The following is a 19,981-nucleotide window of genomic DNA, read 5'->3' on the forward strand; positions in this document are numbered from 1 at the left end:
ACAATTTCTCTATCACCAAGTGCTGTTGATTGAGAAATAAATGGTGGCGAAATAATGGGGGAAATCCTCTGCTCTTCCATTTTAATCCACTGAAAGGTTGTCATTCAGATGACATCAAAATGTTCTATTTTAGTCATGGGATAGAGGCGGGAAAAGAGGTGTGGGTTTCTAAAGAGGGAACCGACAGGTGAGGGTCACCAAATGATGGAAATAATAAATGATCAAATGTGGATGTGGGTTTTAGTTGGAATATGTTAGGATATGTTTATAGTTATAGTCAAATTTTGAGTTGTTTGGTGACTTAATGTTCACAAATCACAGTGTCTAACTTGTTCAATCGGCCTTTCTTTCCCAGCGACACCGTCTCCGCCCACTCTCTACAGCCTGGTCTCCTCCTGCCAGCAACACAACACCGACGGCTCCGTCACCTACGGCTGTTTGGCGATGGACTACTCCCCAGAAATCACTAGCCTGACCTGGAAGAAAGATGGGCAGCCGATGACTGGATTTAAGACTTACCCGTCAGTGAGAAACCAGAAGGGAACCTTCACCCTGAGCAGCCAGTTAACCATCACCGAGTCAGAGGGAGAATGCAGCAAAATCAAGTGTGAGGTTCAATACAGCGGCTCAGCCAAGAGCATTAAAATGCAATGTAAGTGTTGGGGAACCTGTGAGAAACAGAAAGGCTGTGATTAACCTGTACAGGGCCTTGGTTATAACACATTTATAGTGCTCTGCATAGATCTGATCCCTGCAAATTCTAGGGTTACTGTCTATTAACGGAAAAGAACCTATTAAAATATAGGAATTAATTGTGTCTGTTATCAATTTCTTCTCCCAGAAATGTTTAACCTGTGTTTCTTGAAGGTCCTCCTGACATCTTCCCTCCAACTGTTCTCCTCACCGTGAGTTCCCGGGAAGAAATCACAACCAACAAATTTGCAACCGCCGTCTGTTCAATCGTCGATTTCCGACCAAATCCAATCACCGTGAAGTGGCTGAAGAATGGACAACCCATGGATTCAGGAATTGTCACCTCTCCCGCCTTTGAAGTGAACGGGAACTTCTCGGCGACCAGTCGGCTGAAAGTTTCCGCTGGGGCATGGTTCACCGACGCGGTCTATACCTGTCAGGTCACTCACCAAGGGGTCACCCAAAGTCGAAACGCCAGCAAGTGTGAGGGTAAGAAATACAAACCGAGGGAGCAATAGATCATTCTGCTCTCCGATGTTAATCAAATCAGGAATTTATTGGAGTTAGTAGACGGAACAACTTCTAATTTACTATCATGTAGTTATTGTTTAATTCCGATGTAAGGGCTGCATTCGGATTGTTCACCATTAAGGATTTTATCACGTCACGTCTCTGCATTGACGTCACAGAATGAGTGAGGTGGACTTGACATTAGCTTTACCCTGAGTCAGCTGATCATATTTGGAGAGGCAGAAGGTGTCTGGAACCCTTCACTGGTAACAGCTTCGGGATAGAGTGTTGGAAAGTGCATCCACCCTATTTATAAAACGGCTTTCAGTACTGCATTCCAGGGCCCAGGAATGGTATATTTGTATTGGGACTGGGGCAACATAGATTCATGAGAATGTCACCGGGGCTGAAGGACTTAAATTATGAGAACGATTTACACAGACCAAGCTGGTTTTCCATTGTGTAAAGAAAATTAAAGACGATATTTAGAGGTTGATATGTCCAAGGTGATTTATTCTCCTTCAGGGAGTGAAGGCTGAATACTGCTGTCCTGCTCCTGAAGGTGAAACTTTGGTTGATCTTCATTTCTGTCTCACAGGCCCAGACCACTGCCCCAACGATCCCACAATTACTCTACTGCCACCGCCAATAGAACAGGTCTTACTGGAGGCCACCGTGACCTTAACCTGCATCGTTTCTAATGCTCCTTATGGAGTCCTCGTGTCCTGGACACAAGAGAAGAAGCCTTTGAAATCAGAGATCGCCGTCCAACCGGGAGAGGATCCCGACAGCGTGGTCAGCAACGTAAACATCTCGACACAAGCCTGGCTGAGTGGGGCTGAGTTCTATTGCGTGGTGAGCAATCAGGATCTGCCGACTCCTTTAAGAAGTTCCATCCACAAGGAAACAGGTGAGCGGTGAGATTGAAGCAATAAGTAGTTCAATGTGTCTATTTCCAGTGTAAGTGTAAGAATCAATATTTACTATTCAGTGTATTTATGGTCTACTCTGATTAGCAATTTCGCCAACTAAACGCTCTGGGCTTGTGGACTTTCAGGGGGAAATTGATAAGTAGATGAATGAACAATGAACTGAAGGCTGTGCCATTGGGTTTAGATGAAGCAAGATGGGAGGAGCCTGGTGCGAAGCTGAAACACCAACACAGACCAGTTGGGCCGAATGGCCTGTTTCTTTGCTGTAAACTTTGAGAACCTTTCTCGTCCAACCCCATAAGTTCTCAGGGAAAAGGATTGTATCCACATCTGCCCCGAGCTGGAAAACCGGACAGATCCCAAAGACTTTTATTTATTAATTCATGGCATGTGGGCGTCGCTGGCTGGGCCAGCGTTTAATGCCCACCCCTAATTGCCCTTGACAAGGTGGTGTTGAGCTGGCTTCTTGAACCGCTGCAGCCCATGTGATGTAGATACACCCACACTGCTGTTAGGGAGGGAGTTCCAGGATTTTGATTCAGCTATAGTGAAGGATCGGTGATATATTTCCAAGAAGTGGATAATGAAACCCCTTAATATTCATCACAAAACACGTTTCTCTCACATCTAACCAGCGGTTTCATTGTCTACGAAATTATCCAGTTTATTGACATTTATTGTACATTTTCTGCAGGTACAAAACTGCGGGAACCGTCCGTGTCTGTCCTCCTGCCCTCGGCAGAAGATGTCTCCGCTCAGAGATTCGTCTCCCTCAGCTGCTTGGTGAGAGGTTTCTCCCCCCGAGAGATCTTCGTCAAGTGGACCGTCAATGACAAGCCGGTGAATCCCGGGAACTACAAGAACACCGGGGTGGTGGCGGAGAACGGCAATAGCTCCTTCTTCATGTACAGCCTGTTATCCATTGCAGCGGAGGAGTGGGCCAGCGGCGCTTCTTACTCCTGTGTGGTGGGACATGAAGCGATCCCCTTGAAGATCATCAACAGAACGGTTGATAAATCCAGTGGTAAACCGAGTTTTGTGAATATTTCCCTTGCACTGATGGACACCGTTAATTCATGTCAATGAGAATCTCTCGGTTACGTTTCAAACTTCAATAAAAAAAATAATAAAGTCCTTTTCTCCAATTGTGATTTAAATGCACAATCGCTTAATTAATGTTGTTTTCCACTTTTGCTAATGTTAGAGCTGTTTAGTTAAAATCGGATATTTCCAGGGCTCAGAACCAAGTCTTGTACACCCAGTGCTCCCAGCTCAGATACACCCTGGGTTAGAGACAGAGTAAAGCTCATTCATCACGGGATTCTGCAAAATAACATCACCATCTCTCCTCCCACTGAGGGGAAATCTAACAATTTCCTATTTCCGGCAAACAAACTCAGCACATTTAGATCTCGGTGTTGCTGCTTCTCTTATTGTCCATTCCTTTAAAATGGATGCCAGCTTTAAGTTGCTGCATCGCACCCACTGGGAATTGAAGTGAGGGTCACACAGAAACATATCTCAACAATTCCCCATCAGAGAGAGGGGAAAGGAAAATTGTTAACCCACTGTACCCCCCACTTCCCCAACAGAGAGATGGGAGGGGAAATTGTTAACCCACTGTACCCCCACTTCCCCAACAGAGAGAGGGGGAAGGGAAATTGTTAACCCACTGTACCTCCACTTCCCCAACAGAGATGGGTGGAAGGAAAATTGTTAACCCACTGTACCTCCACTTCCCCAACAGAGAGAGGAGGAGGGGAAATTGTTAACCCACTGTACCCCCACTTCCCCAACAGAGAGAGGGGGAAGGGAAATTGTTAACCCACTGTACCTCCGCTTCCCCAACAGAGAGAAGGGAAGGGAAATTGTTAACCCACTGTACCCCCATTTCCCCGACAGAGAGAGGAGGAAGGGAAATTGTTAACCCACTGTGCCCCCACTTCGCCAACAGGGAGGGGGGGGAATTGTTAACCCACTGTACCCCCACTTCCCCAACAGAGAGAGGGGGGAATTGTTAACCCACTGTACCCCCACTTCCCCAACAGAGAGAGGGGGAAGGGAAATTATTAACCCACTGTACCCCCACTTCCTCAACAGAGAGGGTGGGAAGGGAAATTGTTAACCCACTGTACCTCCACTTCCCCAACAGAGAGAGGGGGAAGGGAAATTGTTAACCCACTGTACCTCCACTTCCCCAACAGAGAGGGGTGGAAGGAAAATTGTTAACCCACTGTACCTCCACTTCCCCAACAGAGAGAGGGGGAAGGGAAATTGTTAACCCACTGTACCCCCACTTCCTCAACAGAGAGAGGGGGAAGGGAAATTGTTAACCCACTGTATATCCACTTCCCCAACAGAGAAAACTGAAAGGAAAATTTTTAGCCAATTTTACCTCCACTTCCTAAACAGAAAGACGAGGAAGGTCATTGGTTAACCCGATGTGTCTCCACCTTCTTAGCAGAGAGAACCAAAAGAGAAATTGCTTACCCAACCAGACGGAGCAAAACTATTAACTCACTGGACTCTCAGTCCCCGAGCAGAGAATCTGGAAGGGATCGGGCCTCTACTGTAAGGACCCAGTTACCAACAGCAGAAGTCGGCTTCTAGCTTACTGGCCACAGGTTTTAAAGTCCCATCATGCTTAAAATGTTGTAAAATATATATTTATGCAACATAACTTTAAGAAGTTTTCACACTCTTGTTCCAGTTAATCTTATGCTAAGATTGATTTCCCATCATCCGAATCTAAACTGGTTATTAAATCCTCCCTGGGTTGTTCACGGTTCTGCCCCTGAATTTTATGAGGCAGATGGCTGATTGTTTGCATTCGTTCACCTGATATCACCTTGCACCTCACAGAAAACACGTTTATACAGAACATTGAAAATATTCACCAAAATTTTCACTATCAGGGTCAAACTCGATCGTTGGGACCTGGTGAAACTCGTAAAAATAGTAAAAATGCACACAAGGGACACAAATGGACGCGCACAAACATGCATACATACACACATAGGCACAGACACGCAGACACAGTCACACAGTACAGGCAGACACGCACACACACACACATACATAGGCACACACACACACAAACACTGGCAGACACACAAACACACACATAGACAAATACACATATGCGCACACACAAACACATAGGCACAGACGCACAGGCAGACACACACACACGCACACACAATCACACACACAATCACACACAAACACAAATACACACACAAATGCAGGCACAGGAACACACACATACACAATCACACACACACAAATACACACGCGCACACACACATACACACACACACACACACATATACGCAATCATACACACACAAACAGATAAAACCAGACAAGCAGACTCATACAGGGACAGAAATATGCATCATCACACATTCACAATGACAGAAATACAGACAAAAAGACACACACTATCATACACATTAAAACAAGTACATGGATATGTAAAACAAGTGCATGGATACACATGAACACATGCACACACATGAGCAGACAACACCCAGGCAGACAAACACATAGAAGAACAGACTAACACATTCACAGGCACACATGTAGACACAAACATGAAACACGCTTATACACACGAGAACACAAAAAACACACGTTAGTACGTATGAAAACATAAACACACATTGATACATAGTTCTAAATATCCATCGACACACAAATGCACACATTAAAAACTCTCTCTCTCACACACACACACACGCTGTGACAGACATTAATATGCTGACACATACGTGGAACACAAAAAGGAACATTAACACTCATATTAGCAGACAAGAACGCATAAACACACATTAACACAGATAGTAATAAATAAACATAGATATCAATACATAAACACACACAACGACACACTCATACATACACATTGGCAAAAAAACAAAATATACATGCAGACGCAGACGCAAAAATGCACAAGTCAGTACTCATTGGCAAATGAACACACCTCAATACTCATACACACATATGGACACACAAACAAAGAGTGATGCAAGGTTCGATATACTCATGCACACATACATAAAAGCTAAAGCATGACACAAACGCCAGGCTATTGAAGAAGGTTTAAGTCAAATGCACTTTTTTAACCGATGTATTCTCCGGCAATTGTCCCTATTACATAATGATCCGAAAAGCACACTGAAACAATGTTCTTACTGAGAAACTGATTTAAGTTAATGACGCACCAAACATTCCCATCACAAATAGACAAACAAGATGGGAACTCACATCCGAGATTTTAAAAAGCAACGTTCACAGTTTCCAAATAAGTTGCTCAGTGAATCTCTCTCGATATCCATCATAATATTCTCCGATAATAGATCGTACGAAATTGTTCGAAAATAAAATGATATTGAAGATAATTTTCTATATTTTCCGACTCGGACTATACGAGGAATGTAAAGGAAGAACAGCTGTGGAGATAGTTACAGAGATAGGTGGCTGAAATTCACGAGCTTAACAGTAGATATATATTGAACATTAAATTAGAAAATGCATTAATAATTTAGGAAAGAGTAAAGAGTATATTTTTAAAAGATATCCTAGATTAATAAACAACCTAATTATATTTCCTCGGTTATATCCTCGCAGATTCCACAGATCGCACCTGGATTGAAGACTCTGAGGATGATAACGGCAACATCTGGACAACCGCTTCCACATTCATCATCCTGTTCTTCCTGAGCATTTTCTACAGCACTGCCGTCACTCTGGTGAAGGTGAGAAGATTCAATCCACTCACACTTCAAACTGACAGAAGCGGTTTGAAAAATCTCTCAATGTTTCATTGATTAAAACACTCACATAAATGTCCCACATTCTAAACATCTGCTTCATTGTTTTATCCTCTTTTGCAGATCAAGTGATCAGTTGAATTTTGGACACCGTAGATTTTCCTCAGCCGTTTACTGAGATCTCTGTATTAAGAATTTAAAATATGTCCTCTCGGTGAATCTAAAAATGAAATACCTTCAGTTCATGTTTCCGAATTTGTAACTAAGACAGTCATGGACGGTATTTCCGCTTCTCTGTTTGAAATGTGCGAGATAATTATGGCTGTGTTGTAATTGTAGCTTATAATTCCCCAGTAGTTTGAATTTCATGTGTAAATAAGTAGCTTTCCTCATTCCTCATTCACAATTATTCCCTTCCCTTTATGTTGAGCTCCGGTTTTCTCTTTCTGGTGTCTGTCACAGCTGTACATACAGTTGGCAGCTCAGAGCGAATGTGTTCTGTTCTCAGTGTGACTCAGTCATCATATTCAGTCCAGTTGACTTTAAAATAAACTTTTCTGTAAAATGTTCTCCGAAATTGTTAATAAATCATGAATGTGAAACGAACTGACTTTGCTGAACTCCTTTCCCCCAGGCCCATCGACACGGCTCCATTTCCCCTATTACACTGTTTCCTCCCCTTTCCCAGATTTTTTTTAACCATTCCTGTTTGGGATGTGAATCAAAAACAGAAAATGCTGGAAAATCTCAGCAGGCCCAACAGCATCTGTGGAGAAAAAAAAGAGTTAACGTTTCGAGTCCTCATGACGCTTCTTCGGAGCCCAAGGTCCTTCAGTGAAAGAGTCACTGCGCCATCCAGCGACGCATTGGTGTTAATACACCTTTACCTCTGCCTTTTTATGGCAAACCCCAGAGCCAGGATGATTGCACAGCGAGGGGAGCCTCGGTGATTTCACTCATACTCAGGTCTGTCACAGTCACATGTCAGGTAATTGTAAACAGCAGGGATCTGCTTCATCAAAGGCCCATACAGGACAGTGTATGGAGGACGAAAGTTTCCTTTACACTGACCCATCAAACACTCCCAGGGTCGGTGCAGCAGGGGTTAGAGAGAGAGAGTAAACTTTTTTTATCTCTTTACCCTTTCATGAGGTGTGGGTGTCGCTGGCAAGGCCGCCCAGAACAGCCCGGCTTCCGAGGCCAATTCAGAGGGCAGTTAAGTGTCAGTCAGGTTGCTGTCGACCTGAAAACACATGTCGGCCAGGCTGGGTAAGGATGGCAGATTTCCTTCACTAAAGGACATTAGTGCAGCAGATGGGTTTTTACGACAATCGGTGACAGTTGTCATGGTCACCATTACTGAGGCTAGTTTTCAATCCCAGGTTTTAATAATTGATTTCACATTCCAGCAGCTGCCATGTTGGGATTTGAACCCATGCGCCCAGAGCATTCGCCTGGACTCTCTCCACCTTGTCCAATTAAACACTCACAAGGCAGAGACGTCACAATCCACCTTCTCAATGAAATTAGGGATGGGCAATAAATGCTGGCCCAGAGGGCCACGCCCACATCGCATAAATGAATAACAAAAAATTCGCAAATACCGCAGACTGAACCGTTGACACAAACCATGGGAAGATTCCTAGAGACTAGGGCCGATCTGACACAGACACATTATCGAGCAGTAATCCTGCAAATTATTACCACAGTTTTGGGCTTATTAAGAACACCAGGGAGCAAAAATAGTGGAAATTCCCAGGCTGCCAAGCGCAACAAACAGCTGAATTCACGGAACATCACCCCAGGGATCCTCTCTCCCTGCTCCATTCCCTCTCATACCTTTCTTCTGAACTCACTGAACATCACCCCAAGGATAGTCTCTCCCTTCTCCATTCACCCTGATACCATCCTCCTGAACTCACTGAAGATCATCCCAGGGATCCTCTCTCTCTGCTCCATTTCCAGGCCTGCTGTTATCCAGTAACCTCCCACACAAATAGTTTTCGAATATTTATTTTTGTAAATGGGATAAATTAGAACAAACATGTGCATAACATCCAGCCCATTAGAAATATTGGGTTCAAAACAACAAATATAAATTGATTCTATGATTGCACATATAGAACTGGAACACACCATTGCACCGAGTGAATCCACTGTCAGTTTACATCTTGCTCAGTGAAAATTTCAATCATCCTTGACTTTTTGGCATTTGCGCACTGAGCCGGGAAGCAGTCTGGACTCAAAGAACATGTGAACATATGAACTCGGAGCAGGGTAGGACACTTGGCCCTTCAAGCCTTCTCTGCCATTCAGTAAGATCACGGATGATCTGATTGAAACCTGCTGCTTACACCGATCACCTTTCACCCCCTTGTTGATCAAGAATCAATCTAGCTCTGCCTTAAAAATATTCAAAGACTCTGCTTCCACTGCCTTTTGAAGGAGAGAGTTACAAGTACTCACGACCCTCTGAGAAAAAACTTCTCTCATCTCTATCTTAAATGAGCGACCCCTTATTTTTAAACAGTGACCCCTAGTTCTAACTTCTCCCACAAGACGAAAGATCCTCTCCACATCCACCCTGTCAAGACCCCTCATGATCTGAAAGATTTCGATCAAGTCGCCTCTTAGCCTTCTAAACTCCAGCGGATGCAGGCCTAGCCTGCCACCTTTCCTCATAAGACAAGCCGCCCATTCTTGGTATTAGTTCAGTAACCCTTCTCTGAACTGCTTCTAACGCATTTACATTTTCCTTAAATAAGGAGGCTAATACTCTACACTGTACTCCTGATATCACTGTCCTGTACAACTGAAATATAACCTTCTTACTTCAATTCCCCTCACAGCAAATGATAACATTCTATTAGCTTTCTTAATTACTTGTTGTGCCTAAATGGTTCAGCACTTTTCAATTTCTGTCAGACCTTCTTAATAGCTTTGCACATCTGGAAAGTATTCTCCCATGTTCTATCCTTGTTACCCTGACGTGTCTAAATCTCTTCACAGCCGAGGTACTCCTCCCCACAGTTTACATTTCCACTGCTTCCATCAGCTAAACTTTATCCACTGGCACCAGCAGGGATCGAACTCACAGCATCTGGTTTGATGAGTCCACTATTTTAACCATGGGTTACGCCAACAGCGCCAGAAAGGTTAAGTCCCTCTTCCAACTTTTAAACCTTCTGTTATTCTCTGTGCGATTTACTATGAAGATGCACAATGAAAGTGAGTAAAGTTTATGATGGTAAAAATGCATTCATCCCCCTCAGGGAACTGAATCACATTGACACACGCAGAGGAACACACACAGACATAGACACCGATAGAGGCAGCGGCCTAACGAGAGACAAACATCCAGAAATCAAGGATGTCACCAAATTGGCTCCGTTTTTGTTCCATTTCCATCTGCAAATTTGGTGAATGCCAACGGATGAACGTAAATGAAAAATACTGGGAAGCGTTTGAAAGGTTTTTTAGTCCATTTAATAGTTAATCAATTCTGTAATTCATTCTTAAAACAGGAACAGTGAGAAATGTAAACTACTAAATGTAGATTGCAGGTTCAAAATGTCGGATCTTCACCTGTATCAGGAAACTCTAAAGGGTTTCAAACCCATTACATAAGCAAGTCAGTTCCGTACATCGTCGCCATGTACCTTTTAATGTTTTGTACATAAAACGACAGAGGGTTTACAGAAGGGAATGAAGAAATGCAGCCCCATCTATTCCTGGTTGTCCTGCAATTTCTGCTGCCTCTCCTCGATCTTTCCGCCAGAATGGAGCACTGCACACCGAGCGCACACAGAGGGGACATGATTGAGGTGCATAAAATTATGAGGGGCATAATAGGGCACACAGGAACGAACTTTTCCCCTTGGTGGACGGATTTTAAGGTAAAGGGTAGGAAGTTTAGAGGGGATGCGAGGATGAATTTTCTCACCCAGAGGGTGGTGGGAATCTGGAACTCACTGCCTGAAAGGGTGGTCAAGGCAGAAACTCTCATAACATTTAAGAAGTATTTGGATTGGAATAATTAGGTATTTGTTTGACCTGCGCAGACTCGATGGGCCGAAGGGCCTTTTTCTGTGCTGCAGCCCTCTCGAACTCAATGACTGAAGGGTATGGCAAAATTGATTGAAAATACGGACAGTCTGAAACTCTGGCAGCGATAGGATTTCAAGCCACGCCTCCATACAGACTGAAACTTAAATCCAGCGCCTTAGACCGCTCGGCCACTGCGACGTCTAAAATTGTCATTGCCTTGACTGGAAATTTCAGTCGCCGTCCACTTTGTAACGCTCAGTAACTGAACGGCATCCAATGTAAAAACATACAGAAAGAAACAATCTCCTCTTGCATCTTCCCAACGTGCTTTTCCTCCTTGAACCTTTTTAATATGAAGCTACACAACTAATGTGAATGAAGTTTGCGATGGTAAAATGCGTCCACCCCCTCGTGGAACTGAACCGAATTGATATATTCCAGATCCGAACCACTCGCTGTGCAACATAGAACCCCTTTAAAATTGTAACCTTAATTTTCTGTTTCCTCTCCTCTCTGACGAAAATGAATCACTTCACACTTCCGGACATTAAATTTCAGCTGCCACTTGTCCGTCCAAATGGATTTGTTGAAGAACCCGAAAGGAGAACCGACTCAAACTTGGAATGAACGAGTGAGAATGAAGGAAGAGAAGTGACGGGTTTTATAGATCCCGGGGGAAAGGGACTCCGGGATCAGTTCATTGTGACAGTTCACACAGCAACAAGAAAACAACATTCCCTGATGAGGGCCAAACTCGGGCGGCAGGAGAGGGTGCGCTGAATAACAGCCTGTTTAGTTATAACACAGAAGACTTGTTCAGCCAATAACAGCATCGAGTGTGTTCGACATGAACATGAAGTGAACAGTGAGGGGAAATTGTGCCACAAGCTGCGGATGGACAACTTTCAATTTCCAAACCCACCAACAGAATCAATGCGGCTCCTCTGAAACTTTCAAGGCAAATACTGATCCTTTATAAGGTGCCGTTCCCAGAACTATCCACAGTCCTCCAGGTGTGATCTAACCAGAGCTTTGTATCGCTGCAGCAAACCTTTCCCTCTTTTCTAAAACAGTCTCTGTAACAGTTTGTACAGCAAGGGAAATTAGATTGTATAGAGCGACTGAGAAAAACGAGGACATGCTTGATCTGAATCAATCTCTTTGGAAAGTTCGGTATGAAATCAGCTGCATTTTTGGTTCAAAAATTATATCGGAATCTAAAGTCCAACTCTTAATGTCTTTGGGTCTGGGAAACTTTGTTAATGATCACACAGTGCGCATGGGCACTGCAGAAACTCCTGCACCTCTTTCAATATTGTTTCTCTTCACTCAGAGTTTTCAAAAGGGAACTGAAAAGGGAGAAAAATCAGGGTTATGGAAGAAGAGAAGGAAATTAGGGCGAATTGGAAAGCTCTTTGTAAAAAACTGACATAGACACGATGGGCCGAATTGTCTCCTAATGCGCTGTGTCATTTGAAGATGACATTGCTAAATCAGTCTGATTCCAGAATTACTGATTGTAGCAGCTGAATTCCATTTCTTCAAAACAAAGACCCAAAGTGCTGCTGCATGACCGCGCAGGTTAATATTGCGGACAGGTCCATTGGGTTTCGGCAGCGCAGTGATTCTGTACCGTGGTGCTTATCACGTTCGCCAAACACACAAAAAGACCCCGGTTTGAAATTGGACAGAAACATTATCAAAACCTGTACATGTAAATGTGAAGAGAAGTTCGATAATTCACTTGTGTTGTTAAATATTAAATACAGTATCGTACGGCCACGTGGCAATTGCTCTTCCAGATGGGCTGAAAAACATCCCACAAACGAAAAAGAAGCACATTTCATCACACACGAAACAGTAAAGTTTATGAACCATTTTCAACTGTCATTCGGTAGACCTATTAGCACTTTGTTTACATACTTACTCCCCGTCTCAAAGATGGCTAATAGCAATGAGTGCTCCTAAAGACTAGCAAGACAAGCGATACTGTAATTGAAACCGAGGAAATGGCAGATATGCCACAGGATCACTTTGTATCGGGCTTCAGAATAGAGGAAGAGGAAAAACTACCAGGGAACCGAGGAAGCCACGACTCGGTGCAGGTCTGGTGACATCCCTCCTTTCATATTCAGTACGGAAAAAAGAGACATGAACGGGATGTAGGCGCCAGAATGTAAAAGATGCCATGAGCCTATTTGAAAGAAGTGCAGGGGATTTCTCCCCGCTTCCTGGTCAATGTTTATCCCTCAATCAACGTCACAAAGACACATTCTCCGCTCATTATGACGTTAATGTTTGTGGGAGTTTGCTGAGCGGTGATTGGCAGCCGTGTTTCCGACATTGCCACAATGACGACACTTCACAATGTCCTTCATTGACTGGAAAGCGATTTGAGACATCCGCTGGTCGGGAAAGGTGCTATATAAATGCAAGCCTGTCTTTAATTATCAGAAACTCCAGTCCTCTGGTGACTGACCCTCGAGAGTGGAAACAGTTTCTCCCTAACTGCTCTATCAAACCGCCCGCCGCCGATCCCTTCCTCAGCCCAATAATTTTAAACAACACCATGAAAACTCAGTTTAACCTGCTTTGCTCTAAAGAAAACGATCCCGGCCTTTATAGTCTCTCTACAAAACTGAATGTGTTCACCCCTGAACATGGTGCAAGGCGGAACATTGTGACGAGATTTTGGAAAATGTTGTTCGTTGGCAGGTGGAAAAATGGAGGAGGAACCAAAGCAGGAAACCCAGTCTCCAGTTCTGTGAATATTTACAAACTCTTTAGGAAACGGAATCAGGGGAGAATGAAGGGTGAGCTGTCCGACTGACCAGGGCCTATCCGGAATGTTAAGCCATGCTGTCATGCAGCAGCACTCTGGGTCTCTGTTTCGGTGAAATGGAATTCAGCTGGTATTATCAGGGATGCTGCAGAAAGATTCATATAACAATGTAATCATAAAACCGCAAAGCACCATGTATCTATTCAATGGCATACGGGGCCTTTCCATAATCCTCTCTCGATCAGCTTTTTTAAGAGCAAACGAATTAATCTCAGTTTCCTTCCCTCTTTTAGTAAACCTGTTATTATTCTGAATATCAATTAATTGCACAATTCCCTTTTGAAAAAGGAGATTCTGCAGATTCCATGCCTAGTTTACCTTAATTAACACTGTTTCCCTCACCCAATGCCGTGAAGATTTAGACTAGTGCTTCTTACATAGCTATGCATATGAACACCATTTACTTTTTCTGTTGATTTCATATCGAATTGACAAAAGTGCTTATTTTTCTGATCAAACATCTCATTATTTCTGTGTTGATTTATACAATCTAATTACATTTTCTCCACAAACTGCTAATCGAGGGTGTTATATCACAGTGGGAAATCATTGTTACAGTTCAACAGAGCCCTGCCAAGATCAAAGGCTGGCATAGTTTGTTTCGTTTATTTGGTTTAAAATGCATTTGTTCTGGGAAGGTCATCTTACAGAATACATATTTGTTTAGGAAAAAGTGATGGTCTACCAGAATGTTTGGAGGATTCCAATGGTTAGACTGAGAGGTCATGTCATTTGTTACAGGAAGACAACTCTTGGTTTCCACCTGGTGCCTCAGTTTGTTTGAATTTCAAAATGCAGAAGGCTCGGTCCAGCAAATGTCTTAGGTAGCAATGCTTTCTGCTCAATCATTATGAACACACTTCTCCTCAGCAGAAGAAATTCAACAAACTTTTCTCAGCAATTTTTTTACCTTATTCACCATTCAGTATTAATGTATTTGATATTGATGCCCTTGGTTGACTTGAGGCTCTCTGAAATAGACAACATCGAATTGCAAACTTGACTGGCAACCAAAAGAATGTAAGTCACCACGTAATGCATTTGATATGAGTCTGATTTGAGATGTAGCACAACAGTCAGCATTTCAACAAAAACAAAGAATTTTACAGGGAACAGGCTTGAGAATGATGCGTTAATTAGATCTGATCCCTCTTTGTCTGTGTTTATGAGCACACATGACACTGAGAAACCTTTGACATGGTGAGTAACTTTCTTAAGCTGCATCGAAAGACCCATTGATTTATCTTGTTGACTAAATGAGCTGCTAATATGTGAGCGCAGTAAAATACGAACATCTATCCGCTCAAGTGTGTCATGGAATCTCAGCAGGTGCTGATTTTGCTGCATTCACTTTGTGACCTCGGTGAGAGCAAACGCAATATTGCCTGTAACATAGGAAGTTCAGGTAAGCTTCCAAGACGCAAATCATCCTCACTATTTCATGAGTAAGTTTTCATAATGTTTCTGCCTGGTTTCGAACCGGGGACCTTTCGCGTGTAAGGCGAACGTGATAACCACTACACTACAGAAACTGCTGCGGTTGCACTGATCCTGTCCGGAATGCTAAACTGCGCTGTAACTCAGCAGCAATCTGGGTCTCTATTGCGGAGAAATGGAATACAGCTGATGTTCTCAGGAATTGAGACTGATGTAACAATGTAATCATAAAATGGCCTAGCACCATTTTTCCAAACAATGGCAAAAGAGGCCCTTCCAATATCCGATCTCAGGCCCCTTTTTAAACGAGAAAACTAATTCATCACAATTTGCTTCTCTCTCTTAATAATCCATTTCTTCTCCCTTTCATTAAATTACTCAATTCTCTTTTGAAAAAGTCGTTTCTGCAGAATCCATGCCTAGTTTGCCTAAATTCACAAGGTTCACATGACGATTTGGACTTGGGTTCCTAATTTACTTTGCGAGATGAACATGATGTAATTATGCAATTGATCTCATATCGAATTTGCAAAAGTGTTATTTTTTCAACCTGACTATTTTTACAATCTTATTACTTTTTCTCTACAGCCCTTCAATCGAGGGTGCGATACTACAGAGGAAAATGTTTGTTCCAGAGTTTAACAGGGCCCTGCCAAGATCGCGTGCTTCAGTTGTTCGTTTACTTCATTTGGTTTGAAATAATGTTGTTCCTGGACCGGAATCTAACAGAGGATAAATATTTGTGTAACAAACAGGGCAGTGCTGAGCTACCAGGGTGCTTAGAGGTTTCCAATGGTTGGACTGAGGGTCCATGTCACTTGTTGCAGGGAAGCAACTGTTGGTTTCAGCCTGGTGCCTCAGCTTGTTTTGAATTTCAAAATGTAGACGTGTCCATCCAGCAAATATCTCCAGGTGGAATGTTTTCTGCTCAATTATTAGAAACATGTGTCTTATCCTTGGCAGACAAAATTAAACAAACTTCACTCCCCGTATTTGTTCCATTATTCTATATTTAATATTAATATTGTATCTGTTATTGCTGCCTTTATTTGAATTAAGACTCTCTGAAACATACACCAAACTCGAATTGCAAACAAGACTGATAGACAAAAGAATGCCAGTCAACAGGTAATGCAAACCATGTGGTGCTCATTTGAAATTGAGCACAATTAGCTTTTAAACAAAATGCAAGAATTTTAATGGGAGCAGTTTTGAGAATGATGTGTTCATTATATTTGATCCCTCTTTGCTCCAGTGGAGAAGCCTTCTGGCGCCTTAATCGTGACCATGTAGAAGACAGTGGGGAAGTGAGCAAACCTGCACTGCGCCTCGGTTTCCACGACTCCCTCGGTCATTTTTCCTGATAATCTATTCTGAAGACCAATTATTTAAAGGAGTGATTCTGTCCCAGCTCTGTCATTGCCTCTGGTTCAATTGCAGCATCGCTTGCACCTGTCCTTATGCGCACACTTTCGCATGAGACATCTTTGAGATGGTGAGTAACGTAAATCTGCATCGAAAACCCACTAAATTCTGTTGCTTGCCAGACGAACTGCTAAAATGCGTGCTCAGTCAAAAAATGAACATCTATTTCTACTCAGTGTGTCATGAAATTTCAGCGTTTCTGATTTTGCTGCATTCATTTTAAGGCCCAGGAAAGAGCAAAAGCTCCATGCCTGTAGCATGCGAGATTCAGGTAACATTCAACAACAAACCTGACATACACAAATTTTCCTCTCTCAAAATTGGCAAGCTTGGATAATGTTTCAGCCCGGTTTCAAACCGGTGATTTTTCACACGTGAGGCAAACGTGACAACCACTACACTACAGAAACATTGGCCAGACATGAATGCAGTGAGCCTATCTGGAATGATAAACCGTGCTGTCATGCAGCAGCGCTTTGGCTCTTTGGATGGGAGAAATGGAATTTATCTGCTATAATTAGGAATGCTGCAGGCAGACTCAGATAACAATGTCATCATAAAATGGCATAACACCATGTATCCATACAATGGCCCTTCCATCATCTTGTCTCTGTCAGTTTTTTAAAAGAACCAACGAATTAAGCCCAGTTTCCTTCTCTCTATTAGTGAATTTGTTATTTTTCTGCATATCAATGAATTGCACCATTCCCTGTTGAAAAAGGAGTTTCTGCAGATTACATGCCTAGTTTGCCTGAATTAACAACGTTTCCCTCACCCAATGCATTAAGGTTTAGACTTGTGTTCCTTACATAGCTATGCATATGAACATTATTTAGTTATCTCTTGTTTTCATATCGAATTGATGAAAGTGCTTATTTTTCTGATCAAACATCTCATTTTTTCTGAGTTATTTACACAATCTGATTACATTTGCTCCATGACTCGTTAATCGAGGGTGTTATATCACATAGGAAAATGATTGCTACAGTTAAACAGAGCCCTGCCAGGATCACATGCTGCAATAGGTCGTTTCGTTCAGTTGTCTAAATATAATTTTGTTCTGGGAATGTAATTTTACAGAATATATATTTCTTTAGGAAACAGGATAGTGCTGATCTACCACAAAGTTTGGAGAATTCCAATGGTTAGACTGAGAGGACATGTCACTTGTTACAGGAAGACAACTCTTGGTTTCCACCTGGTGTCTGTTTGTTTGAATTTCAAAATGTAGAAGGCTCGGTTCAGCAAATATCTTAGGCAGCAATGGTTTCTGCTCAATCATTATGAACACACTTCTCCTCCTCAGCAGAAGAAATTCAACAAACTTTTCTCAGCAATTTTTTACCTTATTCAACATTCAGTATTAATGTATTTGATATTGATGCCCTTGTTTGACTTGAGGCTCTCTGAAATAGACAACATCGAACTGCAAACTTGACTGGTAAACAAAAGAATGTAAGTCACCGGGTAATGCATTTGATATGGGTCTGATTTGAGATGTAGCACAACAGTCAGCATTTCAACAAGGAGTTTCTGCAGATTCCATGCCTAGTTTGCCTGAATTAACAACGTTTCCCTCAACCAATGCCATGAGGGTTTAGACTTGTGTTCCTTACATAGCTATGCATATGAACATTATTTACTTATCTCTTGATATCATATCGAATTGACGAAAGTGCTTATTTTTCTGATCAAACATCTCATTATTTCTGAGTTATTTACAAAATCTAATTACATTTGCTCCATGACTCGTTAATCGAGGGTGTTATATCATGGAGGAAAATGATTGCTACCGTTAAACAGAGCCCTGCCAGGATCACATGCTGAAATAGGCTTTTTCGTTCAGTTGGTTTAATATCATTTTGTTCTGGGAATGTAATTTTACAGAATATATCTTTCTTTAGGAAACAGGATAGTGCTGATCTACCAGAATGTTTGGAGGAGTCCAAGGGTTAGACTGAGAGGTCATGTCGCTTGTTACAGGAAGACAACTCTTGGTTTCCACCTGGTGTCTCAGTTTGTGTTGAGTTTCATAATGCAGAAGGCTCGGTCCTGCAAATATCTCAGGCAGCAATGCTTTCTGCTCACTCATTCGGAACAGCCTTCTCATCAGAAGACGAAATTCAACAAACATTTCTCAGCAATTTTTTATGTTATTCAACATTCAGTATTAATATATTTGACATTGATGCCCTCGGTTGACTTGAGACTCTCTGAAATATACAACAACATCGAATTGCAAACTTGACTGGCAAAAGAATGCCAGACACCAGGTAATGCACCTGATATGGGTCTGATTTGAGAAGCAGTCCAACAGTCAGCATTGCAACAAAATCAAAGAACTTTACAGGGAACAGGCTTGAGAATGATGCGTTAATGAGATCTGATCACTCTTTGTCTGTCTTTGTGAGCACACGTTACAATGAGACACCTTTGACATGGTGAGTAACTGTGTTAAGCTGCATCGAAAGACGTGCTGATTTTACTGCATGCATTTTATGATCTCGGTGAGAGCAAATGCATTGTGCCTGCAATATAGGAGATTCAGGTACGCTTAAAAGGTGCAAACTCTCCTCACTATTTAGTGAGTAAGTTTTCATAATGTTTCTGCTCGGTTTCGAACCGGGGACCTTTCGCGTGTCAGGCGAACGTGACAACCACTACACTACAGAAACTGCCGTGGTATTACGGAGCCTGTCCGCAATGCTACACTGCGCTGTAACACTGCAGCAATCTGGGTCTCTGCTGCAGACAAATTAAAAACAGCTGCTATTCCCAGGAACGCTGCAGCGAGACTGATGTAACAATGTCATCATAAAATGGCCTAGTACCATGTATCCATGCAAAGGTATCAGAGGCCCTTCCATCATCCGATCCAAGGCACACTAAACGAGCACACTAATTAATTACAATTTGCTTCTCTCTCTTAATGAACCAGTTTTTTCCTCTCTTTCATTAAATTGCTGAATTCCCTTTTGAAAAAGTCGTTTCTGCAGAATCCATGCCTGGTTTGCCTTAATTCACAAGGTTTACATGACGATTTGGACGTGGTTTCCGAATATACTTCGCCAGATGAACATGATGCAATTATGCAATTGATCTCATATCAAATTTGCGAAAGTGTTATTTTTTCAACCTTGCTAGTTTTACAATCTTATTATTTTGCTCCACAGCCCTTCAGTCGAGGGTGCGAAGTTACAGAGGAAAATGTTTGTTCTAGAGTTTAACAGAGCCCTGCCAAGATCGTGTGCTTCAATTGTTCGTTTACTTCATTTGGTTTGAAATAATTTTGTTCCTGGACCGGAATCTTACAGGGGGTA

General features: G+C 42.4%; 2 non-coding genes and 1 gene segment (V, D, J or C); 1 reads left to right on the top strand and 2 right to left on the bottom strand.

Annotated features, from left to right (window-relative positions):
* The first annotated feature begins 1,625 nt into the window (after positions 1-1,625).
* On the top strand, positions 1,626-7,514 carry LOC144697844 (Ig heavy chain C region, membrane-bound form-like). The segment is given in 5 exon segments: positions 1,626-1,665; positions 1,802-2,113; positions 2,830-3,159; positions 6,768-6,895; positions 7,034-7,514. Coding segments are annotated over 5 exon segments (819 nt in total).
* A 7,744-nt stretch (positions 7,515-15,258) lies between these two features.
* On the bottom strand, positions 15,259-15,331 carry trnav-uac (transfer RNA valine (anticodon UAC)). The gene has a single exon. It is a non-coding gene; the product is annotated as a tRNA-Val (tRNA).
* A 3,932-nt stretch (positions 15,332-19,263) lies between these two features.
* Positions 19,264-19,336, bottom strand: trnav-gac (transfer RNA valine (anticodon GAC)). The gene has a single exon. It is a non-coding gene; the product is annotated as a tRNA-Val (tRNA).
* Positions 19,337-19,981: the final 645 nt, after the last annotated feature.

Source organism: Cetorhinus maximus, chromosome 23 (genome assembly GCF_964194155.1).
Source record: "Cetorhinus maximus chromosome 23, sCetMax3.hap1.1, whole genome shotgun sequence".
Taxonomy (NCBI): domain Eukaryota; kingdom Metazoa; phylum Chordata; class Chondrichthyes; order Lamniformes; family Cetorhinidae; genus Cetorhinus; species Cetorhinus maximus.